This window comes from Sarcophilus harrisii, chromosome 2 (assembly GCF_902635505.1).
Source record: "Sarcophilus harrisii chromosome 2, mSarHar1.11, whole genome shotgun sequence".
Classification (NCBI taxonomy): Eukaryota; Metazoa; Chordata; class Mammalia; order Dasyuromorphia; family Dasyuridae; genus Sarcophilus; species Sarcophilus harrisii.
Window position 1 is genome coordinate 57,601,108 of NC_045427.1, and position 26,937 is coordinate 57,628,044.

The 26,937-nt window shown below is 43.3% G+C and overlaps 1 protein-coding gene across 1 annotated transcript in view; it reads right to left on the minus strand.

The window, feature by feature from the left end:
* The window catches only part of LOC100929540 (carboxylesterase 4A), a 28,175-nt gene extending 2,273 nt beyond the window's left edge, over positions 1 to 25,902 (minus strand). Inside the window, 13 exon segments of the mRNA XM_031949238.1 lie at positions 2,454 to 2,585; positions 5,069 to 5,237; positions 7,328 to 7,537; positions 10,812 to 10,969; positions 11,839 to 12,648; positions 15,436 to 15,569; positions 15,975 to 16,147; positions 17,992 to 18,096; positions 18,878 to 19,031; positions 19,263 to 19,396; positions 20,470 to 20,611; positions 21,104 to 21,299; positions 25,854 to 25,902. Coding sequence (XP_031805098.1) covers positions 2,454 to 2,585; positions 5,069 to 5,237; positions 7,328 to 7,537; positions 10,812 to 10,969; positions 11,839 to 12,648; positions 15,436 to 15,569; positions 15,975 to 16,147; positions 17,992 to 18,096; positions 18,878 to 19,031; positions 19,263 to 19,396; positions 20,470 to 20,611; positions 21,104 to 21,299; positions 25,854 to 25,902 — 2,566 coding nt within the window.
* Between the last annotated feature and the right edge of the window lie 1,035 nt (positions 25,903 to 26,937).

Consider the following 26,937-nt stretch of genomic DNA (forward strand, 5'->3'; position numbering starts at 1 on the left):
ATTGAAGAAGTGACTGTGATCTTTCCTAAACTCTCTTTTCTCAAGAATACGTTTCCTTAACTGATTCTTGTACAGCACATTTTCTAGACCTTTCCTTAGACAGGACTTTGCCATCCTTCCTCTCCCTGACTCCAGCTGCTGAGATCACCTCCCATTTAGTATATATTTTAGAACATTTATCTTTGTTGTTGGGGTCCTTTTTCTATCTTTCCAACTTCTCATGACACTATTTGAGGTTCAAAAATAGAGATATTGAAGTGGTTTGCCAGTTCTTTCTCCAGTTCATTTTACAGCTAAAGAAACTGAGACAGTGTTAAATGACTTGGACAGGGTCATATAGTTACTAAGTGTCTGAGACTGGATTTGAACCCAGGAAGATAAGTCTTCCTGACTCCAAACCTGGTGCTCTACCACTGTGTCACCCAGATGCCCTCATATATATATATATATATATATATATATATATATATATATATATATATCTTATAAGTACCTAATTATTTGCATTTCGTCTTTCTCATAAAAATATGAGCTCCTTGATTCAGGGACCATATTTTTTTGCCTTTGTACTCTCATGCTTAGTTCAGCGCCTAGCGTTTAATAAATATTTATTGGCTGACTGATTCTTGCCATCTTGATTGCCCTCCAGCTTGTCCATATCCATCCTAAAATATGACACTCAGTACTGGTGATAAGGATCTGAGTGTAGTGGTATAGTGGAATTGTCACTTTTCTTCCTCTGCTGCCTAAGATCACATTGACTTCACATTTCATTGACTCATTTTGTCATTTATTTTGTGAGGTTAAGTGACTTGCCCGAGGTAACACAGCTTGGATGCATCAAATGTCTGAGTCTAAATTTGAACTCAGCTCCTTTTGATTCTAGAGCCAGTGTTCTATCCACTTTGCCACCCAGCTGCTCCTCACTGCCCCTCATTTTAGCATCTTCTGCTATTTTATCATGGAATAATTAAACAGATCAACTCTCTTCTCTGGAGTGTTTGGGGGAGGAGACTTAGATATCTGACTTTGAGCTAGACTGGGCAAAAGATGCATCTGGGTCATAAGTGAGCTTGACTGAGCAGGCTAGGGGTGGTGAGGGTACCTTGAGTAACTGAGAATATAATTATAGGACATTAGGTCTTCAGTGGCAGGGAGAGTGAGAGGACAAAAGAAAAACCTTTCCTAACTTAGGAAAAAAGCATTGGATTTATTGGGAAAACTGGAATTCGAAGGCAATCCTTTCACCTAGGATCTTGGGATTGAGAGTTAGAAGGATGATTTTAGAGATTATTTAGTCCACTTCATTTAACAGATTATGGAAGTTGAGACCCAGAGTGGGGAAGGACAAACAGATATGATGAAGCTGGTTTTCTCATGTCTGAATACTCTCCCTTCTCATCTCTGCTTCCTGGATTCTTTTGCTTCCTTCACCTCTCCCCTCAGATTCCATCTTCTAGAGGAAGTAATTCCTGATCTCCCTTAATCCTAATGATTCCTTCTGAAATCACACCCAATTTAGCCTATATCTCTATCTTATTTGTAATATAGTAGTTGTCATATTGTTTTCTCCATTAGATTTTGAGTTGCAAGAGAGAACGGAATGTTTTTTGCTTTTCTTTGTACTCCAAGAACTTAGCACAAAGCCTGGCACACAGTAGGCATTTAATATATACTTATTGATGGATTGACTACTTAGCTTTCTCTCTGGACCTCAGCTATGCCTTATTTATGAAATGAAAGAGCTAGATTAAATAATTTTTTTTTTTTTTTGCTGAGGCAGTTGGGGTTAAATGACTTGCCCAGGGTCACATAGGTAGGGAGAATTAAGTATCTGAGATCAGATTTGAACTCAGGTCCTCCTGACTTCAGGGCTGTCCCTCCTAGCTGCCCCAGATTAAACAATTTCTAAGGCTCCTCCAAGAACAGTGTGTGTTCTAAGATTTTCTCTAGCTCTAACATTCTAACATCTAAAGTGATGTTCCATACTTTGTGGTCCCTTCAGGGCTAATATTCTGTGATTCAACATTTCTGCTTTTTGATGGGGAGTAGTCAGGAAGGCAAATCGTACCATGTGTCTCCTTCCTTCCTTAGGATCAGCTGGTAGGGCTACTGTCTTTTTTCATCTTGGCTACTGCTCTTAGCTATTCTCCAGTTGATGAGTCTGTAGGGATTCTTTTGAGAACAGTAGCCCTAGATTCATTGTATTCTCTCTTGGGGGCTTCATTTAATTATGGATATCTTTGCTGACTTAGACCTTCACTGATTCAGTCAGGGTATAAAAAGTATACCCCGGAAAGCAAGATGGAAGTGAGCTCCTAGGCCCTAGGCAGGAAGTATCCAATTTACTCTTTTTACTAGGACATCTACTACTCGAAGAAGCTCCTATTCCTTCCAGCCAAATGGCCATAGAATCTTATTATTGAAGGCACTGGGCAGAAAGGATATCTTACCGTTGTGGAGTTGAGTCCCAAGAATGAAACCAATCTCATCACCATGGTCGGCTACATCAGTTCGGGCTTTGATAATGAACTTAGCTTTTATATGATGGTTGAACTCATAAAAGTAGACAGGAAGGCCAGCATCTGCCGAGATAAAGACCAAATCAAAATCTCTTACATCTTGTGACATTTTAAAAGTTTGCAGTATGTTTTCCCACAACGAGTTCTTCCAGTGATTTAGATTCAAAATCTCAGTCATCCTCAAGTCTCATTCATCTTCACTAACCCCATCCAATCAGTGTCAAGTGTTGTTGATCATATCTGCATTTCATCTTTTCTCCCTTTTCTCTCCTATAGCCACCAGCCTATTGCAGGATCTCATTCCCATCCTCTCTAGCGATGTTAAATTCATATTCATAAGGCCCAGCTCTGACCATATCATTCTGCTCAGAAAACAAAACAGGCTACCTAGTACTTTTAAGATAGTTTTCCTGTGGGTCATTACTTGGGCCCTGATTGATTCAGAGTGAGTATAAATGGTAATTGTTTCTGTTTTGGCTAGAAATTCTAAGTCTTTCCCCTCCCAGATTTTTTTTGGGAGAATTAGATAAAAGAGATCATTCTTTGCTTTAGTTCTTCCCTAGCCTTAATCACAATTGTTGAGATTTAGCTTAAAAAGGCCAAGGTCTCCCACTGTATCCAGAGCCATCTCCAGTCATTCTGATCTATATCTGGCGACTGGACCCAGAGAGCTCTAGAAGGGAAACTGAGTTGGTAACTTTGCCTAGCCTTCCCTACTTAAATCAAATTCGCTTGCAAGTCATAGCATCATCTTCCTGATGTCATGGTCCTCTTCAAGAATAATAATCTTCCTGGTATTTAAGTTCCTTATGATCTGGCTCAAATCTGTTTATCAATTGGGTTCACATTACTTCCCCAGTCAATGTTATGTCTAACCTGGCCCAATTTATCGTTCCCTGTGCATAATCCTTTGTATAAGCCAGCAATATACTCTCTTCTTACCTCTGCCTCTTAGGAAAAAAATAATAATAAGCAATTTTTATATAGTACTTACTATGTGCCAGGCACTATGCTAAGTGCTTTAAGTTTATTATCTCACTGATTCTTTAAGGTTATGTGTTATTATTTTCCCCAATTTACAGATGAAGAAATTAAGGTATACAGGCTAAATGACTTGCCCAAGATTACACAGCTAGTAAGAATCTAAGGCTGAATTTGAATACAAGTTGTCCTGACTTCAGGCCCAGCAAGCACCCTAACCACTGAACCACTTTGGCTGCCCTCAGGGTCCTTGCTCCTTTAAAGTTTAACAACCTTCTGGAAAAGGCCTTTCCTGATCATCCCAGATATTCATGCTCTTGCTGCCCATAAATTAGTTTGTATATATTTTGTAGGCAGGAAGGTGCCACAGTACACTAAGTGACTTGTCTGAAGTCAGGCAGTTCAAATTCAGCCTCAGATACTTACTAGCTGTGTGACTCTTGGGCAAGACACTTCACCCTGTTGGTCTCAGTTTCCTCATCTGTGAAATGAGCTGGAGAAGGCAGTGGCAATTTGCTCTAGTATCTTTTCCAAGAAAAATCCAAATGGGGTAAAACAAAGAGTTAAACACGACTGAAAAATGACTGAACAGCAACAACAAGAAAAAGTAATTGACTTACTTGTGTCTTTTATTCTCCTGGCAGAAGGTAAGCTTCTTAAGGATAGATACTATTTGTTTTTGTCTTTTAACATCTAGAATTCCTTGCCCACAATAGGTATTTAATAAATGCATATTGTATGAAGGAAGAAATATAATTGGTACAAATATTTTATCCCTGTTTTAAAAGAAAAAACTTGAATTCATCAAAATTGAGATGAAGCTGCTTGGTTTGCTAGGGTCATATACTAAGTAAATGTTAGGATTAGATTCTGATCCATTCTCTTCTGACTCCTAATACTCTTTCTACTGTACTACAATGTTTCTGAAGGTAGGAAACAGTGGCATGGGCAGCTACCCCATTTCAAGTTCCATAGTTATAATAAAGCTGAATAGGACCTAAAACATAGTTTCAGAACATGGAAAACACACTGTTAGAATTGGAAGAGATCTTTGATCATAAGATATTCTAGTTGGAAGGAGCTTTGGAATTAAGTTAGAATACAGACTATTAGAGCTAGAAGAAAGCCTAGAATGGGCCCTAGAATGTTAGAAGGCAAAATGTTAGAATTGTTAGGAACCTAAGCATAGAATGCTAGATCTGGAAAGGATCTTCAAATTACTAGCTACAATGTTGGGAGATAACCAGAGAACGGACTATCAGAACATGGATTATAAAATGAAAAAGGGTTAGGACATAGAATATTAGAGTAAGAGATGACCCTATAGAGAATTGCCTTGTAATGAAGGCCTTGCCTTTTGCAGTGATAATTTGGATATTGTCTCCCTTGCTCCCTTCTGAGAACAGGACTCTATCTGCTCATTGATATGTTCCCTACTTCCAACTCCCCAACCCTTGACCAGTATTCAAGCACTGGGTACTGTATTTAGTTAACAGTATCTGGTGACTGAAATGACCCAGAGTGGGTCTCACTTGGATGGTCATTGCTTTGGGGATGGGACTCACCTCTGTGATAACGTGCTGTCTGAATAGATGCTACCAAAAAAGTTCCATCCCCAGCCAACTCCAGGAAATTGTTTCAAACCTGAACCAGCTGCTTAAATTTTCCTCTTTGGAAGTTAAAGTCTCCTATGTACTCTTTCACCACCAGAGGAATCTGGTCTTTGGTGATGTTCTGGAAGAACAAAAGAAGGGGAGGAGATTAAGACAGCTTAAAACTAACTCCTTCTGGCCTCTATTCTATCCTGTGAGCCATGTTTTAGACCATTCCTTGTCAGAGTAATCTAATTTCTGCACAGATGATTATATCAGTCCTTTCTTCAGACATCATCACTGGTTCCCAACTGCCAAATGAATAAAGTTCATACCTTTCCCCCCCTTAATAGTATTTTATTTTCCAATTACATGTAAAGATAGTTTTCAACATTCATTTTTGTAAGATTTTGAGTTCCAATTTTTTTTCTCCCTCTCACCCTTTCCTCCGCCCTCCCCAAGACAGCAAGCAATCTGATATGGCTTATACATCTACAATTATTTTAAACATTTTCCCATAGTAGTCATGCTGTGAAAGAAGATCAGAACAAAAGGGAAAAACCATAAGAAAGAAAAAAATAAAAATGGTGAAAACAGTATGCTTCAATCTGATCCTTCTCTGGATGCAGATGGCATTTTCCATCCCAAGTCTATTGGAATTGTCTTGTCTTGGATCTTGTATTGCCCAGAAGAGCTAAGTCACAGTTGATCACCACATGATCTTGTTGTTACTGTGTACAATGTTCTCCTAGTTCTGCTCACTTCACTCAGCATCAATTAGTTCATCTAAGTCCTTCCAGGATTTTCTGAAATCAGTATACTCATCATTTCTTACAGAAAGTTCAAATTTCTTACCTGACATTCAAGACCCTCCACAATGTGACAATTGCCCCCCTTTCCAGTATGATCTTTATATTATTCCTTTCTATATTATGGTGCAATTGAGCTGGATTAAACTTGTTCTCCTCAATATGGTCTGAATATTCCCATTTTCTATAAGAGATTTATTGAAGCCATGGATAGGCTTTCAATCTTTCAACGCCTTCAATCAACCATGGATAGGGATCATACAGTCTGAGTAAACAGAACGGATTCAAGATTTGTCCTGGAGGAGGGACTAATCACATCACTGAAATCATGGTTCTTACAAACACTGAAATCTGTAACTATCTGTTGGGTACAAAATTTTGCAAGGCAGGGATTATTTTATCTAAATTTGTTATCTCTAGCACTCAGTACAGGACTCTGTACAGAACAGAACGCAAGTAAACTGTCCTAGTATCACAGATTCAGAGCTAAAAGTGACTGGTTTAAAAGATTATCCAGTTCAATTCCCTCATTTGACAGACTCAGGATCCTAGAGGCTTATGATCAAGGTCACACAGATAGATAGAAAAGCTAAGGTCCAAACCAAGGCCCTTTTGACTCCAAACCCTAGGATTTTTCCACTAGTTAGACCTAGTTAGGTCCTAATTGTTGCAAATAAGAAATCCCCTACAATGGTCAGTTTTTTATTGGGCTGCAAGCAATGACCATATTTTACATAATTATAACTTTGAATAGTGTGAATACATATAACCACTTCACAAACTAACACCTAGCTGTTTACCACGCAGCATCTTCCATGATTATTGAGTTTAAGTGCTTTAAAGGGAACAAACATTAATTAAGCAGTGCTAGGCATTGTGCTGAACTGCTTTACAAATATTTCCTCCTTCAAGAGGAAAAAGGCTGTCCAACTTCATCTTTACTCTACTCCTCCCACACTTCCTTACGTGAATGATTGCCTAAATTTGAACCCTTCTTAACTGAAGCAATACCAGTTAAAGTCTGGCCTTGACACAGCCTAGGGTTGGTTGGAAAGCCTTAAAGAAGGCTCCTAGTTTTTAGTGTTAGAAGGGATCTCAGAAAACCATCCAGTTCAACTTCTGCAATTTCTAGTACGAGTTCTAGAGGGGGGCAATGGTGTGTCCAGAGTCCCTCAGTCCTCTGCCCAAAGGAGTCTTTCATTCTACCTTTACCTTTTAATTGAGTCTCTGCCAAGGGAGGCTCCATTAAAAAGAAGTCCTCCAGATTCAGCTATGCAAAGCTCTAGAAAGAAAGTTATTTGATTTAAGTTTGCAGATGACCTTCAGTTCATCTCATGGAATGCTCCCTCACTGGGAGAAGTGACTCCTGGACACCCTTCCCTGCCCTTGTTTTGTCTCTCTGCCCCCGGAGATGGCTTCTTACCAGGAGCGCAGAGGCGTTCCATAGCAGTTCAACGACTTTGGTTTTAGTTATTATTTGACGCTGGATCGGAATATGCATGATCTGATGATGAAATGAAATGTCTAAGGTGACCATGGACACGGTGCAAGTACATATGCATGCAAAAGAGGGTAAAATCATATAAAAAGATTTAGGAGGGAACCTGCTTTTTTGGGGAGGTGTTGGGAGACCCTATTGGACTCTACTTTTCTGGTTTTAGAATAAACCTGGAAGGTTTTTATAGTGACAGGACAAGATCATGTAGTCTCAAGCCCTCACTTTATAGAAATGAAAAAGAGGCCCAAGGGACAATGATTTATCTGAGGTCACATAAGTAGCCAGTAACACGGTCAATGTCCACTACACTCCCAATACACATATATAGACACATGTCTTGCCCTACAAGGAGATGGGCTCTGGTAAACGTTTAACAACTAGCTCTCCAAAAAAAAAAAAAAAAAAAAAAAAAAAAAAAAAAAAAATATTTTTAATTTTAACTTGCATTATTAATATTTTCTTTATCACTTTCATAAATCTAGATAATCACAAAACAATAAACCAAGCCCTAATTTGGAGCATTTGCCAATTGCAGAGGTATAAGTGCTCACATTGAAATTTTAACAAAGGGCTTTGGGGCTGGTCCCATCCCCTCCCTAACTATAACTACACATTCCTGGGGATTCCAAAGATAAAGGCCAGGTGCATCTGTTGTCTTATGAAAGCTAACACTTCAACACTTTCCCCCACTACAACTCTGGGAGCAAAGTAGGGCAAGCGTTATTACTCCCATTTTACAGATGATTGGTCCATGGTCACATGTGACAGGCAGGATTCAAACCCAAGACCCTCTCTACTCTGATATGCCTTTACTTTCTGGTAACAGCCTTATGGCACTTTTGGAGAAGCACTGAAGCATCAACATGAGGGAAATGGGCTTGGTTGTCTTGCCGGGAGACATCCATGAGATGGGCAGAGGGAAGGGGGTTCCTTGGAAAACCGTGTGATTTAAAAGTGCCTCTTCTTGATGCTTATTGGTGCCTGGAATACTTCCCACAAAAGACAAAACCTTATATTTCTCATTCCTCCCTCTGTCCAAATAGGATATCATATCCGTACCCACAGATGCTCTTAAAAGCAATTTTTCCCTTTGCTTTTGCACCTCTGAACCCTCCCAATATGTCTTGGGATTTACTGGCTAGATTTCTTTGTTTAAGGACATACCTTAAACCAAAACCAATCTGATTCTCACTGGCCACCAATAGCTCTTAGGCCAAGCCCCATTTGGTCATTATTTGAGTTCATATTGACTAAGATTGAATGTAAATAGCAGTAATTTCTGCTTTGACCAGAAACCCTGAGGGTCTTCCCCTTGCAGCTCCATTTATCTATCTATCTTCCATCCATCCATCCATCTATCTATCTATCCATTCATTCATTTATCTATTTATTTATTTTTTTTCGGGGGGGGGGGCTAGATGAAAGAGGAGATTCTTTGCCTCAATTGCTACCTAGTCTGAGACCTGTTGAAGATCTTAGCTTAAAAAGGCCAGGGTCTCTTATTTCATCCAGGGCCATCTCCAGTCATTCTGATCTCTATCTGGCCACTTGTCCCAGATGGCTCTGCAGGGGAAAGGGAGGCAGGTGGCCTTGCAGAGCCCTCCCAAACTAAAATCCAATTCACTTGCATGTCATGGCACCAGCTCCTTGATGTCTGGGTCCTCTTCGAGAATGAAGGACAAACAATACAGTGAGGGAGAACTTTAGGATCAGAGTTCCCCGTAAAAGAGAGAACACGCATTCAATCAAACTAACATCCTAATGGTGGGGAGTGGGAAGAATGCTAGGTTAGGATCCAAGATTTGACTCTTTTAATTATTTGTTGTGTGACCATGGCTAAATCACTCCATTTCTCTGAGTTTCTGGTTTTCTCATTAGAAAAATGGAAATAATAATAATGGATTATAATAATCCTGTTGCATAGACCCCAAAAAACAATGGAAAGTGGCAAACTCTACTGTGTTATGGAAGAGGAAGCTAGCCTTCCTCTAGTTCCTTAGTTCTGAGAAAGGGGGCAGAGAAGGACCTTTCATTCTAGAGGGAAACAGGACCTTAAAGGGGGAGGGTACAGAAAGGGGGTGTTAGGGCTTTGTGATGTGGCCAGCAGCTGGCCAGGCTGGATAGGTCTAACACTAAGGCAAACTCCAGCCACTCTTTCCCCTCAGGATCTCCTAGTCCAGATCAGAGAATTCCAGGATATCAGAGAGGCAAAGGACCTTAGATTATAGATTGTCAGCAGGCAAAGGAGCTAGAACGCGGGATGTAGGAGAGGAAAGAGACCCGAGAACACGGAATGTCAGCAGGCAAAGAGCTAGAACACGGGATGTAGGAGAGGAAAGAGACCAGAAAGGATGGAGGGGAAGAGGAAAGGATGAGGGGGAAAGGAAAAGGAGGAGGAAGAAGGAAAATGTGGAAGGGGAAAGAGACCCGGAAAGGAAGAAAGGAGTGAAAAGGATGGGGAGGGAAAGGACCGGAAGGAAGGAGCGGAAGGAGTAGAAATGGATGGGAGGGAGACCGGAAGGATTCAGCAGGAAAAGAAGAAGGATGTGGAGAGGAAAGGACCCAAAAGGATGTCAGAGGAAAGGGGGAGGGGGGAAAAAAAGGAATGGAGAAAGGAGGAAAAGGGAAGGAGAACCGGGGATGGGAGGGAAAATGGAGCCGGGGAAAAACGGATGAGGGAGGGAAAAGAAATTGGGGATGGGGGAAGGGAGCGAAAGGATGTAGGGAGAGGAAAGAAGAGAAGGAAATGTCAAAAGGGGGTTGGAGTGAAGGATGGTGGGGGAAAGGAAAAGGGAATGTAAGGAAGGGAGAGAAAAAGGATGGGGAAGGAAAGAGAAGAAAGGATGAGGGCAAAGGAAGCAGAAACGGATGTGAGAGGGAAAGAGACCCAGAAAGGATGTCAGACAAAGGAGCCAGAAATGGATGTAGGAGAGGAAAGAGGACCTGAGAACACGGAATTCAGCAGGCAAAGGAGCAGAAACTGGATGAGGAGAGGAAAGAACCGAGAACACGGATGTCAGAGGAAAGAGCCAGAACACGGATGAGGAGAGGAAAGAGGACCGAGAACACGGAGTCAGAGGCAAAGAAGCCAGAAACCGGATGTAGGAGGGAAAGAGACCCGAGAAAGGATGTCAGCAGGCAAGGGAGCTAGAAACACGGGATGGTGGAGGGAAAGAGACCGAGAAAATGGAATGTCAGAGGCAAGGGAGCTAGAACAGGATGGTGGGAGGAAAGAGACCCAGAAGATGAGCAGGCAAAAGAGCCAGAACATCGGATGTGGAGAGGAAAGAGACCGAAAAGGATGTCAGAAAAAGAGCAGAACACGGATGGTGAGAGGAAAGAGACCCGAGAACACGGGATGTCAGCAGGCAAAGGAGCTAGAACACGGGATGTAGGAGAGGAAAGAGACCCGAGAACACGGGATGTCAGCAGGGAAAGAGCTAGAACACGGGATGTAGGAGAGGAAAGAGACCCGAGAACACGGGATGTCAGCAGGCAAAGGAGCTAGAACACGGGATGTAGGAGAGGAAAGAGACCCGAGAACACGGGATGTCAGCAGGCAAAGAGCTAGAACACGGGATGTAGGAGAGGAAAGAGACCCGAGAACACGGGATGTCAGCAGGCAAAGGAGCTAGAACACGGGATGTAGGAGAGGAAAGAGACCCGAGAACACGGGATGTCAGCAGGCAAAGGAGCTAGAACACGGGATGTAGGAGAGGAAAGAGACCCGAGAACACGGGATGTCAGCAGGCAAGGGAGCTAGAACACGGGATGTAGGAGACACAGGGGATCTCAGATCAGAAGGAGAGAAGCAAGGGAGCTTAGAGTACAACAAGTCAGAGCGAGAAGAGACTTTAGAACCGAGTATGGGCAGCTAGGAGTGGCCTTAGGGCCCAGTCTAATCCTGTCAGTTGGCCCATGAGGGAACTGAGGCCAGAGAGAAGAAGTGGCTCCCCCTGAGACACGCAGCAAGGAGGAAATTAGACGCGGGAACTGGCATCTCCTATGATCCAGTTTGCTTTCCTATGGGCCGTGGTGCCTTCAGCAGTTTACTACTGGCTAGCTTTTGGGGCTGGAGGGGAAATCTTTATCTCTACTTCTTTACCCCTTCCCCACCCCTGAATATACTGCAGGGGGCAGGCTGCCCGGGGCAGCCCGAAGCCCCTCCCCCCTCCCTCCCATGTCCCGAGGAGTCAGAGCGAGGCCCCGCGGGAGGCTGGAGTCCCCCCCTGCCCCTCCCTCCCCCTCCCTCCCATGTCCCGAGGAGTCAGAGCGAACCCCGGGAGGCTGGAGTCCCCCCGCCCCTCCCTCCCGGAGCTGCTCACAAGGGAGCAGCCAGTGAATTCTAGTGGTCACCCCAAGGAGGGACCTGCCGGAAGTTCCTCAAGGTTGGGTCCGGGAAATGCGCCCACGCGGCCGCGGGTCTGGAGACAAACCCCGGTCCAGCCCCAGCGGTTCAACCGCCAGTAGCGGTCTGGGCCCGCCAGTGCCCTGGCGGCCGGAGGTGCTCCGCATGGCAGGAAAGACGCTCCTGCAGTTTCTCCGCTCCCCTCCGCCCAAAGCGCCGCGGCGAGCCCAGGCGCCCCTCCCGCCCCGGAGAAAGATCCAGACCCCGAGGCCCGTGAGCCCCAAAGTACGCGGGGCCCGGGGCGGGGCGGCGCCGGCTCCGACCAGGGGACCCCGGGGGGGCCGTGAGCCCCGGAGCGGGGGCCGGGCCGGGGCGGGAGCGGGCCGGGCGGCGCCGAGGGCTCCCGCGGGAGGCCCGCTGCGGGGAGCCCCGGTCCGGCCCTCCCTGAAGCCCGGGTGTCCGGGCCCGCGCGGCGGGAGCGAGGCCCCGAAAGGGCGGTTGAGGGCCCTCCGCGGGGCCCCTACGCTGAGACTCCGCTCGCCGCCCCTCCTCGGGGAAGGGAGGGGTGCGCGGCGCGGCGTCCGGGCAGCGCCGTCAGCCTTGGGAAAAGGGCGGACACGGCGGCCGTGGGCCCCCACCCGCGGCCAGACCCAGGCTTCCCGGAAGCCAGCTTCTGCACCTCCTCTGGGCTGAGGAGGGAGGGAGTGTGCGCTCCGTGGGGGGCGGTCTGTCCTCGTGACATACACGTGCGTGTAAGGCATACATATGGGGAGAAATGTGTGCGCACACCCACGCGTACGCGCGGCCCTACGGACGGAGACACAAGCAGCGTCTGTACGCGACCGTCCCGCGCATATGCGCACACGTGTTCTAAATGTGTGCGTGTGCACTGATGAACCTAAACCCCAAAATGTAGACATGCGCGCATCTGCGGCCTGTAACCGCGTCTATGCACACTATGTGGTCATGACCATCCGTACGGATATACGTCATAGAAGGGCGCCAATGCTAGCCGGAGCCAGGGAGACCCGAGTTCAGATTTGGGCTCCCCACCCCGCTTGCCTCAGTTTCCTCATCTGTAAAATGAGCTGGAGAAGGAGACGGCGAATACTCCAGCATCTTTGCCAGAAATTTCCAAACGGGGTCACAAAGAGCCGGGCGCCACTGAAAATGACTGAGCAACAAAACCCACACATATGTATGTCATTCAATGGGTGCCCACGTGTGTTATCTATCTAGCGCGTGCGCGTCCCCCTCCTGCAGGCCTTCCCAGGAGTCTCTGCAAAGGCGTGGTTTCTGCCCTGGGTCCCGGCCGCCGCCGGGCATGCAGACCACTTGGGCAGCCCAGGTCCCCTAAGGCTTGGGAATCACAGCCAGCTACCTCCTCAGGGTGATCGGTGCAGTTCATTCTGAAGAAGTTCTGCGGGCGAAGAGAAGACCCGGTCAGGGCGCCTTCGAACAGGCTTGGGGGCTAGACTGAGACGCGGGAGCGCCCTCTGTTGGAGACCTGAGGGAGGAGGGACGGAATACTCAGCTATGCTCTGCCCAGATCTTAAACGTCAAAAGGCAGGCGCATGAACTGCGGAAAAGAGGGGACACACTATGTCCTCATCTCATGCCCTCGTGTGTACTATTAGGGGCGCATGGCTCCTCCTAGGTCCCGAGTTCTGAGTTTGCCCTTCTCACTCCGGGCATGCAGCTATGGGCCCAGTCGTAAGGCTGGGAGAAGCGATGCACTCTTGGGGTGCGGATGAGTTAGTTTCTGAGCAATGAGAGACGGAAGAGAGAGAGAAAGAAGAGACAGACAGTCATGAGAGGCAGACTGAGAGACAGAAAAGGGAGAGCCTGAGGAGACCTGAGAGAGGGAAGAGAGAGTCGAGTCAGCTAGAGGACCAGACTGAGACAGGAAAGAGGGAGGAGAGGGAGAGAGAGAGAGAGGAAAGCACAGACCTGACGGGGACGTTGTTCCACTGGATGAGTAATGCTGAGAGAAGGAAAGATGGGAGAGATGGGGAGATGAGAGAGAGAGAAGAGAGAAAGAAGAGACAGACAGTCAGAGAGAGACAGACAGACTGAGAGACAGAAAAAGAGGGAGAGAGAGGGAGAGAGAGAGGGAAGAGAGACAGACAGAGTCAGAGAGAGACAGACTGAGAGACAGGAAAAGAGGGAGAGAGAGGGAGAGAGAGAGAGAGAGAAAGAAGAGACAGAGTCAGAGAGAGACAGACTGAGAGACAGGAAAAGAGGGAGAGAGAGGGAGAGAGAGAGAGAGAGAAAGAGAGAGAGAAGAGACAGTCAGAGAGAAAGAGACAGACTGAGAGACAGAAAAGAGGGAGAGAGGGAGAGAGAGAGGGAAGAGAGACAGACAGAGTCAGAGAGAGACAGACTGAGAGACAGGAAAAGAGGGAGAGAGAGGGAGAGAGAGAGAGAGAGAAAGAAGAGACAGAGTCAGAGAGAGACAGACTGAGAGACAGGAAAAGAGGGAGAGAGGGAGAGAGAGAGAGAAGAGAGAGAGAAGAGACAGTCAGAGAGAAAGAGACAGACTGAGAGACAGAAAAAGAGGGAGAGAGAGGGAGAGAGAGAGAGAAAGAAGAGACAGAGTCAGAGAGAGACAGACAGACTGAGAGACAGAAAAAGAGGGAGAGAGAGAGAGAGAGAGAGAGAGAGAGAGAGAGAGAGAGAGAAGAGAGAGAAAGAAGAGACAGAGTCAGAGAGAAAGAGACAGACTGAGAGACAGAAAAAGAGGGAGAGAGAGAGAGAGAGAGAGAGAGAAAGAAGAGACAGAGTCAGAGAGAGACAGACAGACTGAGAGACAGAAAAAGAGGGAGAGAGAGAGAAAGAAGAGACAGAGTCAGAAAGAGACAGACAGACTGAGAGACAGAAAAAGAGGGAGAGAGAGAGAGAGAGAGAGAGAGAGAGAGAGAGAGAGAGAGAGAGAGAGAGAGAAGTGACACAAACTCATAAACTAAGGGGCAGAGGGAGACAGGTATAGACATATAGAGTTGAACCAAAGAAAAAGAAGAAAAAAGGGTTGCTAAGAAAAGGTAGACAAAGATTGAAGGCCAGACTCAGAAAAAAGACAGAAATCTTAAATTTTAACCCTTAGATTCTAGGGAAATCAACAAAATTTAAAAGGAGGCAGAAAGAAGAGTGAAAGGAAAAGAAGGAAGGAGTCAGAGAAACTGAGGTCCTAGACACAAATTGAAAAATTAAGGTAAATGCCAAATTCTGAGGCTTCCACCACGTTGGACACCATGTAAGGTTCCTCGGCCAAGGTTGGGGCCAGGATAAAGTCAGAGTCAGACAGAGAGCCCTCTTTGACATTAGTGATCAGAGCCATCCCCAGAAACCACTGATCTTTCCTTCCTGGGGAGGAAATGGGTCCCTGAGAGGGGGACTCTGTGGGGAGAAAGCAGGACACAGGGACCACGGATTCCCAATTCAGGAACCCTGCCAAGGGCAGGGGCAGTGCTGTCTTTGCCATTGTGGTCATGAAGAAGGAGTGCATAACTTTCAGGGGATTTCAAGCAGAAAAAGAACTTTAAAGATCGTTAGTCCATTTTATCAGTAATGATACTGAGAGGGTCAGGGATGGAAAAAGAATTCCATAGACTACAAAGCAAACATATGGGCAGAATTGTAGCCTAAACGAGGGTCTTTCAGCTGTATATTTAATAGGCAGTGCTACCTCTGGAAGCAGCATGGGACGCCTTGGGAGAGAGGGATGATGCTGTTCCTCTCCACAACAAGGGGATCTGACCTCCAGGAGGCCAGGGGTTCTGCAGGAAGGCACAGCTCCCAGAAGCACAAACTGATCCTGAGCTGACGCAGAATCATGGAAGAGGGCTTGGGAAAAGAGTTTAGAAGACCTGGTCAGAAGACCTGACTGTGTTTGATGCTTGGGTTACCTGCATCAAGTCATTTAGCATCTGGCCCTCAGGATCCTTATCTATTATTTGAGGGGTTTGAGGCAATGATCTCTAATAACCCTTCACTTGAGAGCAGGGACTATCTCTTTGTCCTTCCATGGTATAGTGCCCAGCACTATATATAAACGTTCTAATAAATAAATGCTCTAATTCTATGATCTTAGAAAGTCTTTGTGGGGAAAAAAGTAGGAAAATGATGTCTCTGGAAACCATAGATCTATGGTGTTGTCAGGAAAGTCAGCTGGCAAATCTGGTGGAAGGGGCCAGGCTAAAGTCAAACTTTTGTGAATCCCATGACTAGGGCTGGGGCATCAGCCCTAGCTTAATGAGAACGGTTGTTTTCCTCTCCTTTCTGGTTCCACCTACCATTTTGTTAGACACCTTTTGAATCTCTGCCTCAGTCTTGGATCTGAGACACTGCACCAGGACCTGGCTACTGTTAGTTTCACATTTGGCCGCTTTAGCAATTCTCTGTAGGTAGAGGGAGCAAGAAGTCAACATTTTTCCCTTTGCTTTCAACCACCTCCTCCTAGATTCCTCTGGCTCTATTAGTCCTTTCTGGGCCATTTTCTTGGCTATAAACTCAATTTCTGTGGCCTCAGAAGGCCCCCGGGGACTTCTTGGAGAAGTATCCCTGAATCTATGAAACAGTCTCATTCTCTTCATCCTTGTCTATATCTCAGTTCTTTGGGATGGGCAACCCCAAATCTGTCTGGTGTTAGGGTTGAGACTCAGAATCCTTGCAACATCCACCCCCTATTCTGTAATGGGAGCCAAGGTTTTGCTCTCTAATGAAAGGAAGTATGGTTTAATGGGAAAAATACTATGCAGTCAGAGGACCTGGATTAGCATCTTGGCCTAGATATGGCTAGATTGCTTTTGGGTAGGGATCATCTCTTATGTAAACTTTGTACCTCCCCAACTCCTGACCACATGGCTAAATATTTGCTGTTTTTGTATAACAAATTAGTCACTAAACTTCAATCTGTTTCTTTCTCTGTAAAATAGAAATAGGAATACTAATAATACCTGGCTCACCAGATTGTAATGAGCTCAACATTTAAAATGTGAACTATTCTTATTACTAACGAAGACATCTAAGTGGAAATGTCTCTGGCGGCCCAAAGTAAGTCTGGGTTTGGCTGTTTAGGGAACTCTTGGAAGCTAATCATCAGAGGACTGGGAGGAGCTCCTAATCCATTAGATTGTTGGGATTCAGACCAGTCTAGGGGGCAGACCAGTCTAGGAGCATCTATTCAATATGTTGAAAATAAAACTAATCATCTTCCTTATTTAAACTGGTCACTCCCTAATCATCTTCCTTATTTAAACTGGTCACTCCCTATTCCTCTAACTGGTGTGAATTCCCTTATGACAACATCATTCTCCTAATTATATAGATTCCAAACTTCCTTGACTCAGTTAAAATCCCATCCCATCCCATTACCTATATATACCAATTCCTTCATGGAGCCTTCCCTGAGTTTGCTATTGAAAAATATTTTCTTTTCCCTAATCTTTTCCTAGGGTACTTTGCCTGGATCTCACTTTGTGCCTATCACCATTTATTTGTGTTCCTATTGTATTTCTATGATATTTTAATCAGGCTTTTTGGGAGTAGTTATTGTCAAAGCCCTGGTTGTTCCATTAAGGATGGAGGAAATTTAGAAGGGTGTTCAAATTTGGAAGATGACCAACAGTATTGTTCAGGGCTATTCTTCCTTCCTCCAAGTATGATCTTCGTCAACCTTAATGATGCTGTTTTTATTCTAGGGTGGATTTTCTCCTATTCCAAATATCAGTTAGTCCTTTAGCAATGTAGAAAATATGTCTTAGGGTGAATTTCCTTCCTTTTTCACACCTATCTTGTGACCATACCATGGGAAGTTAACTTCCATCTCCTCTTCCTTTCACCCAACTTGGTCCCAGATGAAAAAAAAAAAAATCCTAGTTATACCTATGAACATAGTTGGCACATAAAAAATATTTGTCACACAATTTTTTGGACATGATTAATATGAAAATTTGTTTTGCTTGACTATGCATGTTTACTACAAGGATCTTATTATTTTTTTGCATGGGAGATGGGAAGAAGAAAAAATACATATTTGATAATTGAAAAAAAAAGTAAAAATGTTTGTTGAGTTGAATTGAGTATATCTTGTCAGAGAGATCCACGTTCTCTACCCAATTCTTCTTATATTCTGAGGGATCCATAAGTGTTGCCAAGTCTGTCTGTTGGGTCTAACAATGGTAGTCTCCTTAGGGAAAGAGGGATACTCTTTCTTGTCATCCTGGGGATTGAGGGTACCTACCTTGGCAATCTTCAGTGGGTCATAAGAAATGAAGAGCTTTAGGAGGGCTGTTCCACTCTGAGAGATGGCCCCATGGAAGAGGCCCTTAGATAAGGGAGACAGAATCTGCAGAAAGCCAAGTGGGAGAAGCAACAGATGAAGAGCAGAGGGTAGTGGTGGGATGCTATTTTTATAAGGTTGATGAATTTGGAGTCGTATTTTGGTTCTATTCTGTCATTTGCTGTGACCTCTGCTACCAACTTCTCTGGACTGCCATTTATAAAATTAGGGAGTTGAACAAAACATGTTATGTAAGAGCTGGGACATTGGAGCATGATATAAGTGTGATTTCAGAAGGTTAAGTCTGCTGTTTCTCTGAAACATTGGTGTGGAGTTATGGCAGTGTGCAAGAGTGTTCATGTGAAGATAGTCATGAGAGTACACTCTGTGGGCAAGCTTGTTTCTCTGTGTTGTTCTCTAGCTTGACTGAAGAACTTCACAACTTAAAAAGGATCAAAATAGTGCAGATATGTCTTTGCATTTTGCTGAAGACTTAATACTTTGTTGTCTCTGTTACCTTACCCTTATCATCTATAATTTCATCAACCACACAAGGAGGAAATCACTTGATCAGGGCATCTAGGATGTCCTGACAACTTGCCTCTGTTATAGACCATAAATTTGTTTTTGAAGGAATGACAAAATTCTAGTTCAATTATCTCATTTTATAGATTCAGGAAAATGAGAAATCCCACAGAGAATAGTCATTAGAGACAAGATTTAAAGTGGATCCTTTAACTCTTGAACTGGTGAATTTTCCACTAATTCACTCTGATCCCAGCTGCTTGAAGTAATGAGTCACTCCCTTACCCACCTTTTGGGGCCTACTTCTCATTATTCCACTTACCAGCCCTGAAATACATATGGCTCCTGAGGACTGGCCAAATAGGGTCACTGAGCTGGGGTCCCCGCCAAAACCAGCAATGTTCTCTTGCACCCAACGCAGAGCTGCTATCTGGTCCAGCAGCGCCCAGTTCCCTCGGGCATGGGCATCTCCAGTGCTGAAAGTAAAAAATCCACTCAGAGACTGGAGACCAGCTTCTGCCTCCAGAACAACTTTACCACTGCCTTCCAGCTCTGTGGGTCCCCAGGGCACCACCCCACTTGATCCCATCCCCACCTGATTATGTACCACATGGTCCCATTCTCAGTCCCAGGCTTCTCATCTCTGTTGGACCTGCCCGGACCTATCCATTTCCTAGCCCCCTCTCAGGATTCCTCCCAACTCTTACCTGAGGAAGCCCAGGATACCAAGTCGATTCTGAATGGAAACCACCACCACATCCTCATGGGCAGATAGCACAGAGCCATCATACGTAGAGGCTGCTCCTATCACGAAGGCACCACCAGGAAACCAGACCATCACCTACAGAGAACCAAGTAGGCAGTTGTCCTGACCTATAGAGCTGTTCTTCCACACTGACCATCTGGACTGGACTGTGTGATCTTTCTGGCCTATGATGATTTTTTTTAATTTTCAAAATGTTTTTAAATTTAATTTATTAATTTTTATTTTTAAAAGTGTCTAGCTTTCTTTTGAGTCTTGTTTCCCACTATTTGATTGAAATTTCCTTGAGATAAAAGACTCTTCTTATTTATATTTCCAGAGTTTAGAACAATTCCTAGACACAGTAGGCACTTAATAAATATTTGTTGAATTGAATTAAATTTTAAGATGTGAAAAGAGTACTGGTCCAAAAGTGAAGTGATAGGGGTTGTCAACTTACTATGCCAACTTAATTCAAAATCATTTATCAAATGTCTACCATGTGCAAAGTACTGCTAGGTATTGGGAATGCATAGACAAAAATAGAAAATAGATTATCCTCATGGAACCTATATTCTTGCTTATATTCTTCATGAGCGCTTGTACATTTCCTTCTCAAATTACATTCTCATCTTCATGATAAGTATAAAAAAGTATAGCACAGTGATTGACACACAGTGAGTGCTTAAATACTTTGAACATAATCTCATTGTGAATAGCAATTGTTTCATTCTTTGTACTTGTATCCACAGCATCTAGTACAGTATTTGACACATAATCATCACTTTGTCGTCGTTGTCGTCGTCATCATCATCATCATCATCATCATCATCATCATCATCATTGTAGCTATCATTTATATAGTTCTTCAAAGTTTGGGAAAAACTTTACAAATTATTGACAATTAATCCTCACAACAACCCAGGGTTGTTGTGCTATTATTATTCCTATTTTACAGATAAGAAAATTGAGGCAGATAAGAGGTTAAGTGATTTTCCTTTGAAATCAAACTCCTTTGAATGTATAGAGAACTCATTTAGGAGGTTTTACAGTGTGCCAAGGCTTGATGCAACCAGAAAAATGACATCTATGGACATCAAGCTGCTGGTTACCTGGAAGAAGATGCTTGAACTGAGAGAGCTAAGGAAGTCTGGGAAGGGGTGAAGACTCACCGGTAGTTTGATCTTCCTCTGGGCATGGGCTGGTGTATATATGTTCAGATACAAGCAATCCTCTTGGAATCTCAGCCAGGTTTGGTATTTTTGGGTTGTAAAGTACAGGTGTGCAATTTGGCCCCAGTACTGTTGGAGGCAACTGAATGATAGAAAGAGAACTTAAATATTTGGTAGGTGTCCATACAGTGCCATGAAAAGCAAAAATTACTACCCACCCCCATTCTCTTCAAATTTGACCTATTCTCAAGGCTCCATTTGCTAAATCAAGCCATCCTAACCTCAATTTGCCCAGGTGTCTACTATGGTCAATGCTCAGAAATTTGTGCTTTCCTGGGAGACCCTCTCTGATCACCCCAGCACCCAGTATTATTTCTTGGCCCAGCACAGAGCCAATCCAGAAACAATAATTCAATAACTAGCTGATCCGGGGAGGAAAGGCAGGTGGTTTCAGAAAGGTTGACACTCACTGGGACAGGTCACTAGGTCTCCTCCCTTGCCAAGCTTCCCTAATCAGTCTGATCCCCAAAGATTAGCAACAACTCTGCCTGGAGGTGGGGAATAGAGCCAAGTGACCTCTCCTAGTTTCTTCTCATTCCTCAACACCCCAAAAAGCTAAAGGTGAGAATCTCACGCAGGAGGGTAGGTGCCTGCATTTCTTATGTTATTCCAAGGCTCAGGTGGCTCTGGAGGAGCAAATCTCAGCTTGCCCACGGGGGGCTTGGCGAAAGGGACCCCCAAGTAAATGTTGACAGCTTTTCCTTCCACACGGGTCTGCTTTCCAAGGAGTACGCCATACTTTGTTACTGCCACAGGTCGGCCTGAGGAACCTGGGGAGGCAAGGAGAGGAGATTAAAGGGAGAGGTAGAACATTATGGCAAATTGATTGTTACCCTTGGAAGTGGGAGACCTGGCTTCAGATTCTGCCTCAGGCAACCACAAGCTGTTGAATCATGGGCAAATTTTTCTTTCTGAGCTTTGGTTTCCCCAGCTATAAAATGGGAACAAAAACACTACCTCATAGCTAGTATTATTCCAAAGACACTTTAGAAAGCTCAAAGTGCTTTGAATTGAATTTTATTTATTGAATATTTGAATTGAAATTATTATTACCCTTATGATTTTAGGCAAGACATTTGCCCTCATTCTTTGAATCTCAGTTATTTCCGATATAAGATAAAATGAGGGATTGTATTAGATAATCTCTAGGGTTATTTTTAGGGAAACTGGGTTCTCCAGAGCCTACATCTGGAACATTCCACCAAGGGGATCATGGACAAATCTTTTGACCTCAATGACAACACTTGTGTTATATCTCTCACAGGCCCAAATACAGACCAGTTTCCAGACCTTAAAATGCTTTATATATGTCAGTGTCAATGACAATGATGGTGATACCCATTCTGTATCTCATGCAGATCTCTCCTCCGTGTCCCAGAGTCTTTGGATCATTCTTGGCCACCCAAGGTGCAACTGGCATCCCTGATGCTCTTCTCTCAGATCTATCCTTTTAACTAGTGACTCACATCTCCTTTTTTCTCCCTTTTGGATCAGAATTTGCCTGTGCTTGACTGGACAAGAGGAAATTGGTTAAATAAGCTAAGCCCTGGGGTCAGGGGTTGTGGCGTCTAATGAGTTATTTCCCCATTTATAACAACAATATATATTTTTGGAATGATCATAGTGTATGGAGCAATGTCCTGGACACATTTTGCAGATATGGAAACTGAGATCCAGAGAAGCTTCACGACAACTTCCCTAACATTATTTAAGAAGTAATAAACATCCACGTTCCTCCCACTGTATACAATGCAAGTCCCTTCTAGCTCACACTCCAACAAGTTCATTTTGGTCAGTAGCTTAAAAATAACTAACATATATGTGGGTGTTGTAAAGCCTGTCAAGTCCTTTGCATTATCTCTCTATAACAACCCTGTGAAATAAATAAGAACACAGACATTCTTATTCCTGTTTTCCAAGGGAAACATGACCAGAGACAAAAAACAAGTAACAAGATCCATCACTCCCCCAGACTTCTCTACAATACCATTACCCCACCCAGTGGCTGGGACAATGGTGTCAGAGTGTTCCTCTAAGCCATCAGCCGCCCACTGTCTTCTAATGGCTTCCAAACTCTCACCACCTGTTACTCTCCCTCTCTTGGAGTCACTTCATCACTGGCTACCTAAGAGTAATGGCACTCAACCCCCCCCCCCCAATCTTATTTAGCATTTAACCTCCCATGACCCTTCTCAACTCTGTCTACCCCTTCTACTGGATCCTCTAGAATTCCTTTTCTAAAATGAAAATATCTCTGCTTCCCCTGCTCCTTCCAATGTGTTTGCATTCATAGAGATCTGGCGTATACATCCTCTGTAGCACTGGCCATCCCTCCTTTCATAGTGCCCCTCTCCTCTGTCCCTTTATACTGGTCCTGGAGGGGAAATCAGAATACTCCTTGCTTTCTACTGCATTTTCCAAACTCTTCTTTTGCTGTTATTGTAGAGAAACCTCTCCTCCTCCAAGCCCTGTAAGTGAATTGCTGCTACCTTCTGCCTCCTCTTCTCTCCTACTCATGTGCTGCTTAATGGAGTGGGAGGAAGTCATACAACTGAGCTCACTGGGCACTCTGCAAATTCTGATTCCAACTGAGCCCTTTCTACAGTAAAGCAATGCTTTGATTGTTCCACAGCTGATTCCCTATCGCACTTCCCACAAAAGTGGTTTCAAACGTCAAGCCTCTCATACCTCTTCCTCCTTCCACCTTCTCCACTGAGGACTTTGCCTCTTTCTTTACAGAAAAATGAAGGCCATTCCTTGTGAGCTCCTGCTTCTCTTTCATCATCTCAAACTCCCTGACATCATCTTTTATTCTCTCCTTTCCTCCAGTCTTTGACAAAGAGCTGAGTCTTCTCCAGGGATGTGTTGATAAATGTTTAACAACTAATTCTAAGGAGGAAAATGTACTCACAACACACTTTTTAAGTTTCATACACTTTCTTAACATTTTATCCATCTCTTTTTTGAGCCAAAACCCAATCAACAAAACAATAAGTCAAGCCCTGATTTTTAGCATTTGCCAATTTCTGAGTTATGAAGTGCTCACACTGAACATTTAACTACTGGCTCTCACATATCTTCTCCCTTCTTCTTGCAAAATCCATATCTTCTATATGTGACTTTGATTTCATCCCTTTCCATCTTTTCTGACAGATTGTCCCCTCAATCATCCTCTCCAGGCTTCAGTCTCTCTTTAATGGTCTTACTGTTCTTAAACATTTTCATCTCTCCCATCCTTAAAAAGCTGTCACTGAACCTGGCCATCCCCTCTATTCCTTTTTTTTCTTCTATTTCTCAGCCAAAGTTATGGCTGTCTAACTTGTTACCTCCACTCCCTTTTCTTTTACCAACTCCTTAATCCTTGATGAGGCTTTCAACCTCATCATTCAATTGAAACAGCTCTCTTCAAAGTTATCAATAATTTCAACTGCCAAATTTTATGTACTTTGTTGTTTTCATCCTCCTTAATCTCCTTCCTTCATCTGACCCTGTTGAGTGTCTCTCTTCTTCTGTATGTTTTCTCTTTTCTGTGTTTTTATGAAACTACCCCCTGGCCAAGTGGCTAGAACACCAAACAAGAAGACATGAGTTCAAACCTGGCCTCTGATGCTTACTAGATATGTGACTCTGGACAAGGCACTCTCTCAATCTCATTTTTCTCATCTGTAAAATGGAAATAATAATTACATTTGCTTCCCAAGGCTGATGTGATGATAAAAATTAAGCAATATTTGTAAAGTACTTAGTAAATCTTAAGGCCTTGTTATTGTAGTACTCTCTCTTGGTTCTTTTATCACTTGTCTGACTGTTCTTGACATATCCTCCTTAGCATATCTCAAGGTTCTAGCCTAGGTCCCCTAGACTTTTCTCTCCAATGGAATCAAACTCAAGTAGAAACCGGTCCTTGAGGCAGGACATTAACTTAGAAAATCACAGGTGAATATTATCTATGTTGTAATATATTTTGCTTTAGGTTGTTAAACACTTCCCAAATTACTTTTGGATCTCATTTAGCACTCTAGAGTTTTGCTGGCCACACACCCAGGGGGCTGAGAATTGTTAGATTCTGTCTTGTATACTCTGTCTCAGTGATCTCATCCTCTCCTATGGGTATAATTATAATCTCTAAGCAGATGACTCACAGATCTATATACCCCAACCCCAGTCTCTCCCCAAGCTTCAGTCCTGAATCATCAACAGCATGTTATTCATTTCTAATTAAATGTTCTGGAGACAGCTCATACTCAACATGTCCAAAACAGAGCCCATTATCCTCTGTCCATCCCCAACTCCATGCAATTCTCCTCTACCCAACTCCTTAATTTTCTATCCTGGGTTCTCAGGCTCATAGCTGATTAAATATCCCAGATATTTAATCAGTTATGAAATCTTGCCATTTCTAATACTACATTTAGCACAAGGGACTCCTTCATTACTCACACAGGTGCTTTCTTAGTTGTCATGGTGGTTGGTTTCCTGAATTTCTCTTGGGGTTCATTTTCACCTGATTTCACATGGTAGCGGGAACCCCATCTCCATGAAGAAGAGGAAAGTTCTGGACTTAAATGTGGAGAAGTGAGTTGCTCTACTACTTACTGAGCTACATGACTTTACATAGGTCACTATCTCCCCCTGTTCCTTAGTTTATCTTTAAAATGAAAGAGTTAATTAAAGTGATTCCAAACTCTAAAGTTTTATGATCCAATGATATGTGTTCAAATCCTGGCTCTATGTGTATATAAGCTTGGGTAAGTAATTCTACCTCCCAGTCTCAGTTTTCATTTGTAATATTGCAATAATTATGCTAATATTACCCACCTCATAAGATTGTCATAAGGAAAGTTATTTAGAAATCTTAAAGGGAGGACCTTACACATAGAAGAACTTTTGGGAAGCAGAGAGACCAGGCCAAACTCCAGGGATGGGTAGGGGAGCCAAGACAAGCTGTGCTTATATACCTAAACTCCCCTTCTAGTTTTTCAAAGTTCTGTGTTTTCCAGCAATGTCAAGTGTCAAACTCAGGTGGAAACAGAAACCACTAACCTGTACATAAAGATCTTTTGAACTGCATATTGATTTAGTTATAAAATACAGTGTTACCTGTATTTTATTATATTCTAATTTATTTTGTTAAATATTTTCCAATTATATTTTAATCTGGTTTGGCCTGCCCTTGGGAGTGTTCTGGGCCTCATGAGACCCATGGGCCATATGGTTAACACCTCTATTCCGTAATCTATGACTCGTATTTTTTAGATTTCATTCTATTTTCTTAGTTTTGTCTTCTCCTCTAGCTGACAAAGACAGGTATGGAAGAATCTTACCCAAAGCTGGGAAGCAGACGGCCAGGCTAATCCACACCACCACCAACATTCTCCTAGTGATTGAAACAGGATTTAAGTAAGCACCTCCAGTTGATGTTGGTAGAACACCAGCCAAGGGGGGTGGTAGAATCTGTTCAGGAAAACTCTGGCTGGGAAGCTGATTTATCTGCCTTCTATTATTGTTGGAGCTGGGAAGATCTTCCGAGTAAACTGAAAAACTCCACCCACAAGAATCTGAGTTTCCTCCTCCTATGGTGATAGAAGATGTCAACATATATTGTGATAATCATAAAGCTTTGAAAAGAGGCCACAAATGAAGCTAAAAAAAATCCTTTTATCGTAACTGAGAAAACCCAACTTAATGGAGTATTTATTTATCTTTGCCCTGGAAGTCTTCTCTCCTTAATCCATTCCCCACAAATTCCAATAATAACAGTTGGGATAATATGGGGATTTAAGGTCTACAAAGTGATTTTACATACATTATCTCACTTGATCCCCACAGAAATTCCATGAAACAATTACCAAGGGCATCATTCTAACCACTTTACAGAAGAGGAAATTGAAATGCAGACAGTTTGAGTGATTTATCCATCCTCACTGCTGTCAGAGGGGAAATCAGAACCCAGATTTTCATGTTTTCTCCTTTCACCATATTGCCTCCAATCAGATTCTTAAGACTGGATGGGACCTTGCAAGGCCATCTAGGTCAGGAAATATCTAGGCTAGAAATGGAATCTGTCTTGTTTTTATTTTTAAAATTTTAAAAGAAGGAAAACTGCAAGATCTCTTCTAGGTTCTCAGATTAGTCTCTTAGTAAATCCTTCCTTAGAATTAACCTGTTTTTCATGTTTTGGTTTAAATCCATTTTTCTTTTGTCTTCAGTAATAAAAGCTCATGTTTATAAAATTTATATGTCTATCTATCTATCAGTCTGTCTGTCAGTCTGTCTATCTATCTAACTTGTGTTATTTAATCCTCACAGTAACTCTATCAGGTAATAATAATGATAGCTTGAATTTAAATGATGCTTTAAGATTTTCAAAAAACTTTACAAAAATCATCTCATTTTATTCTTACAACC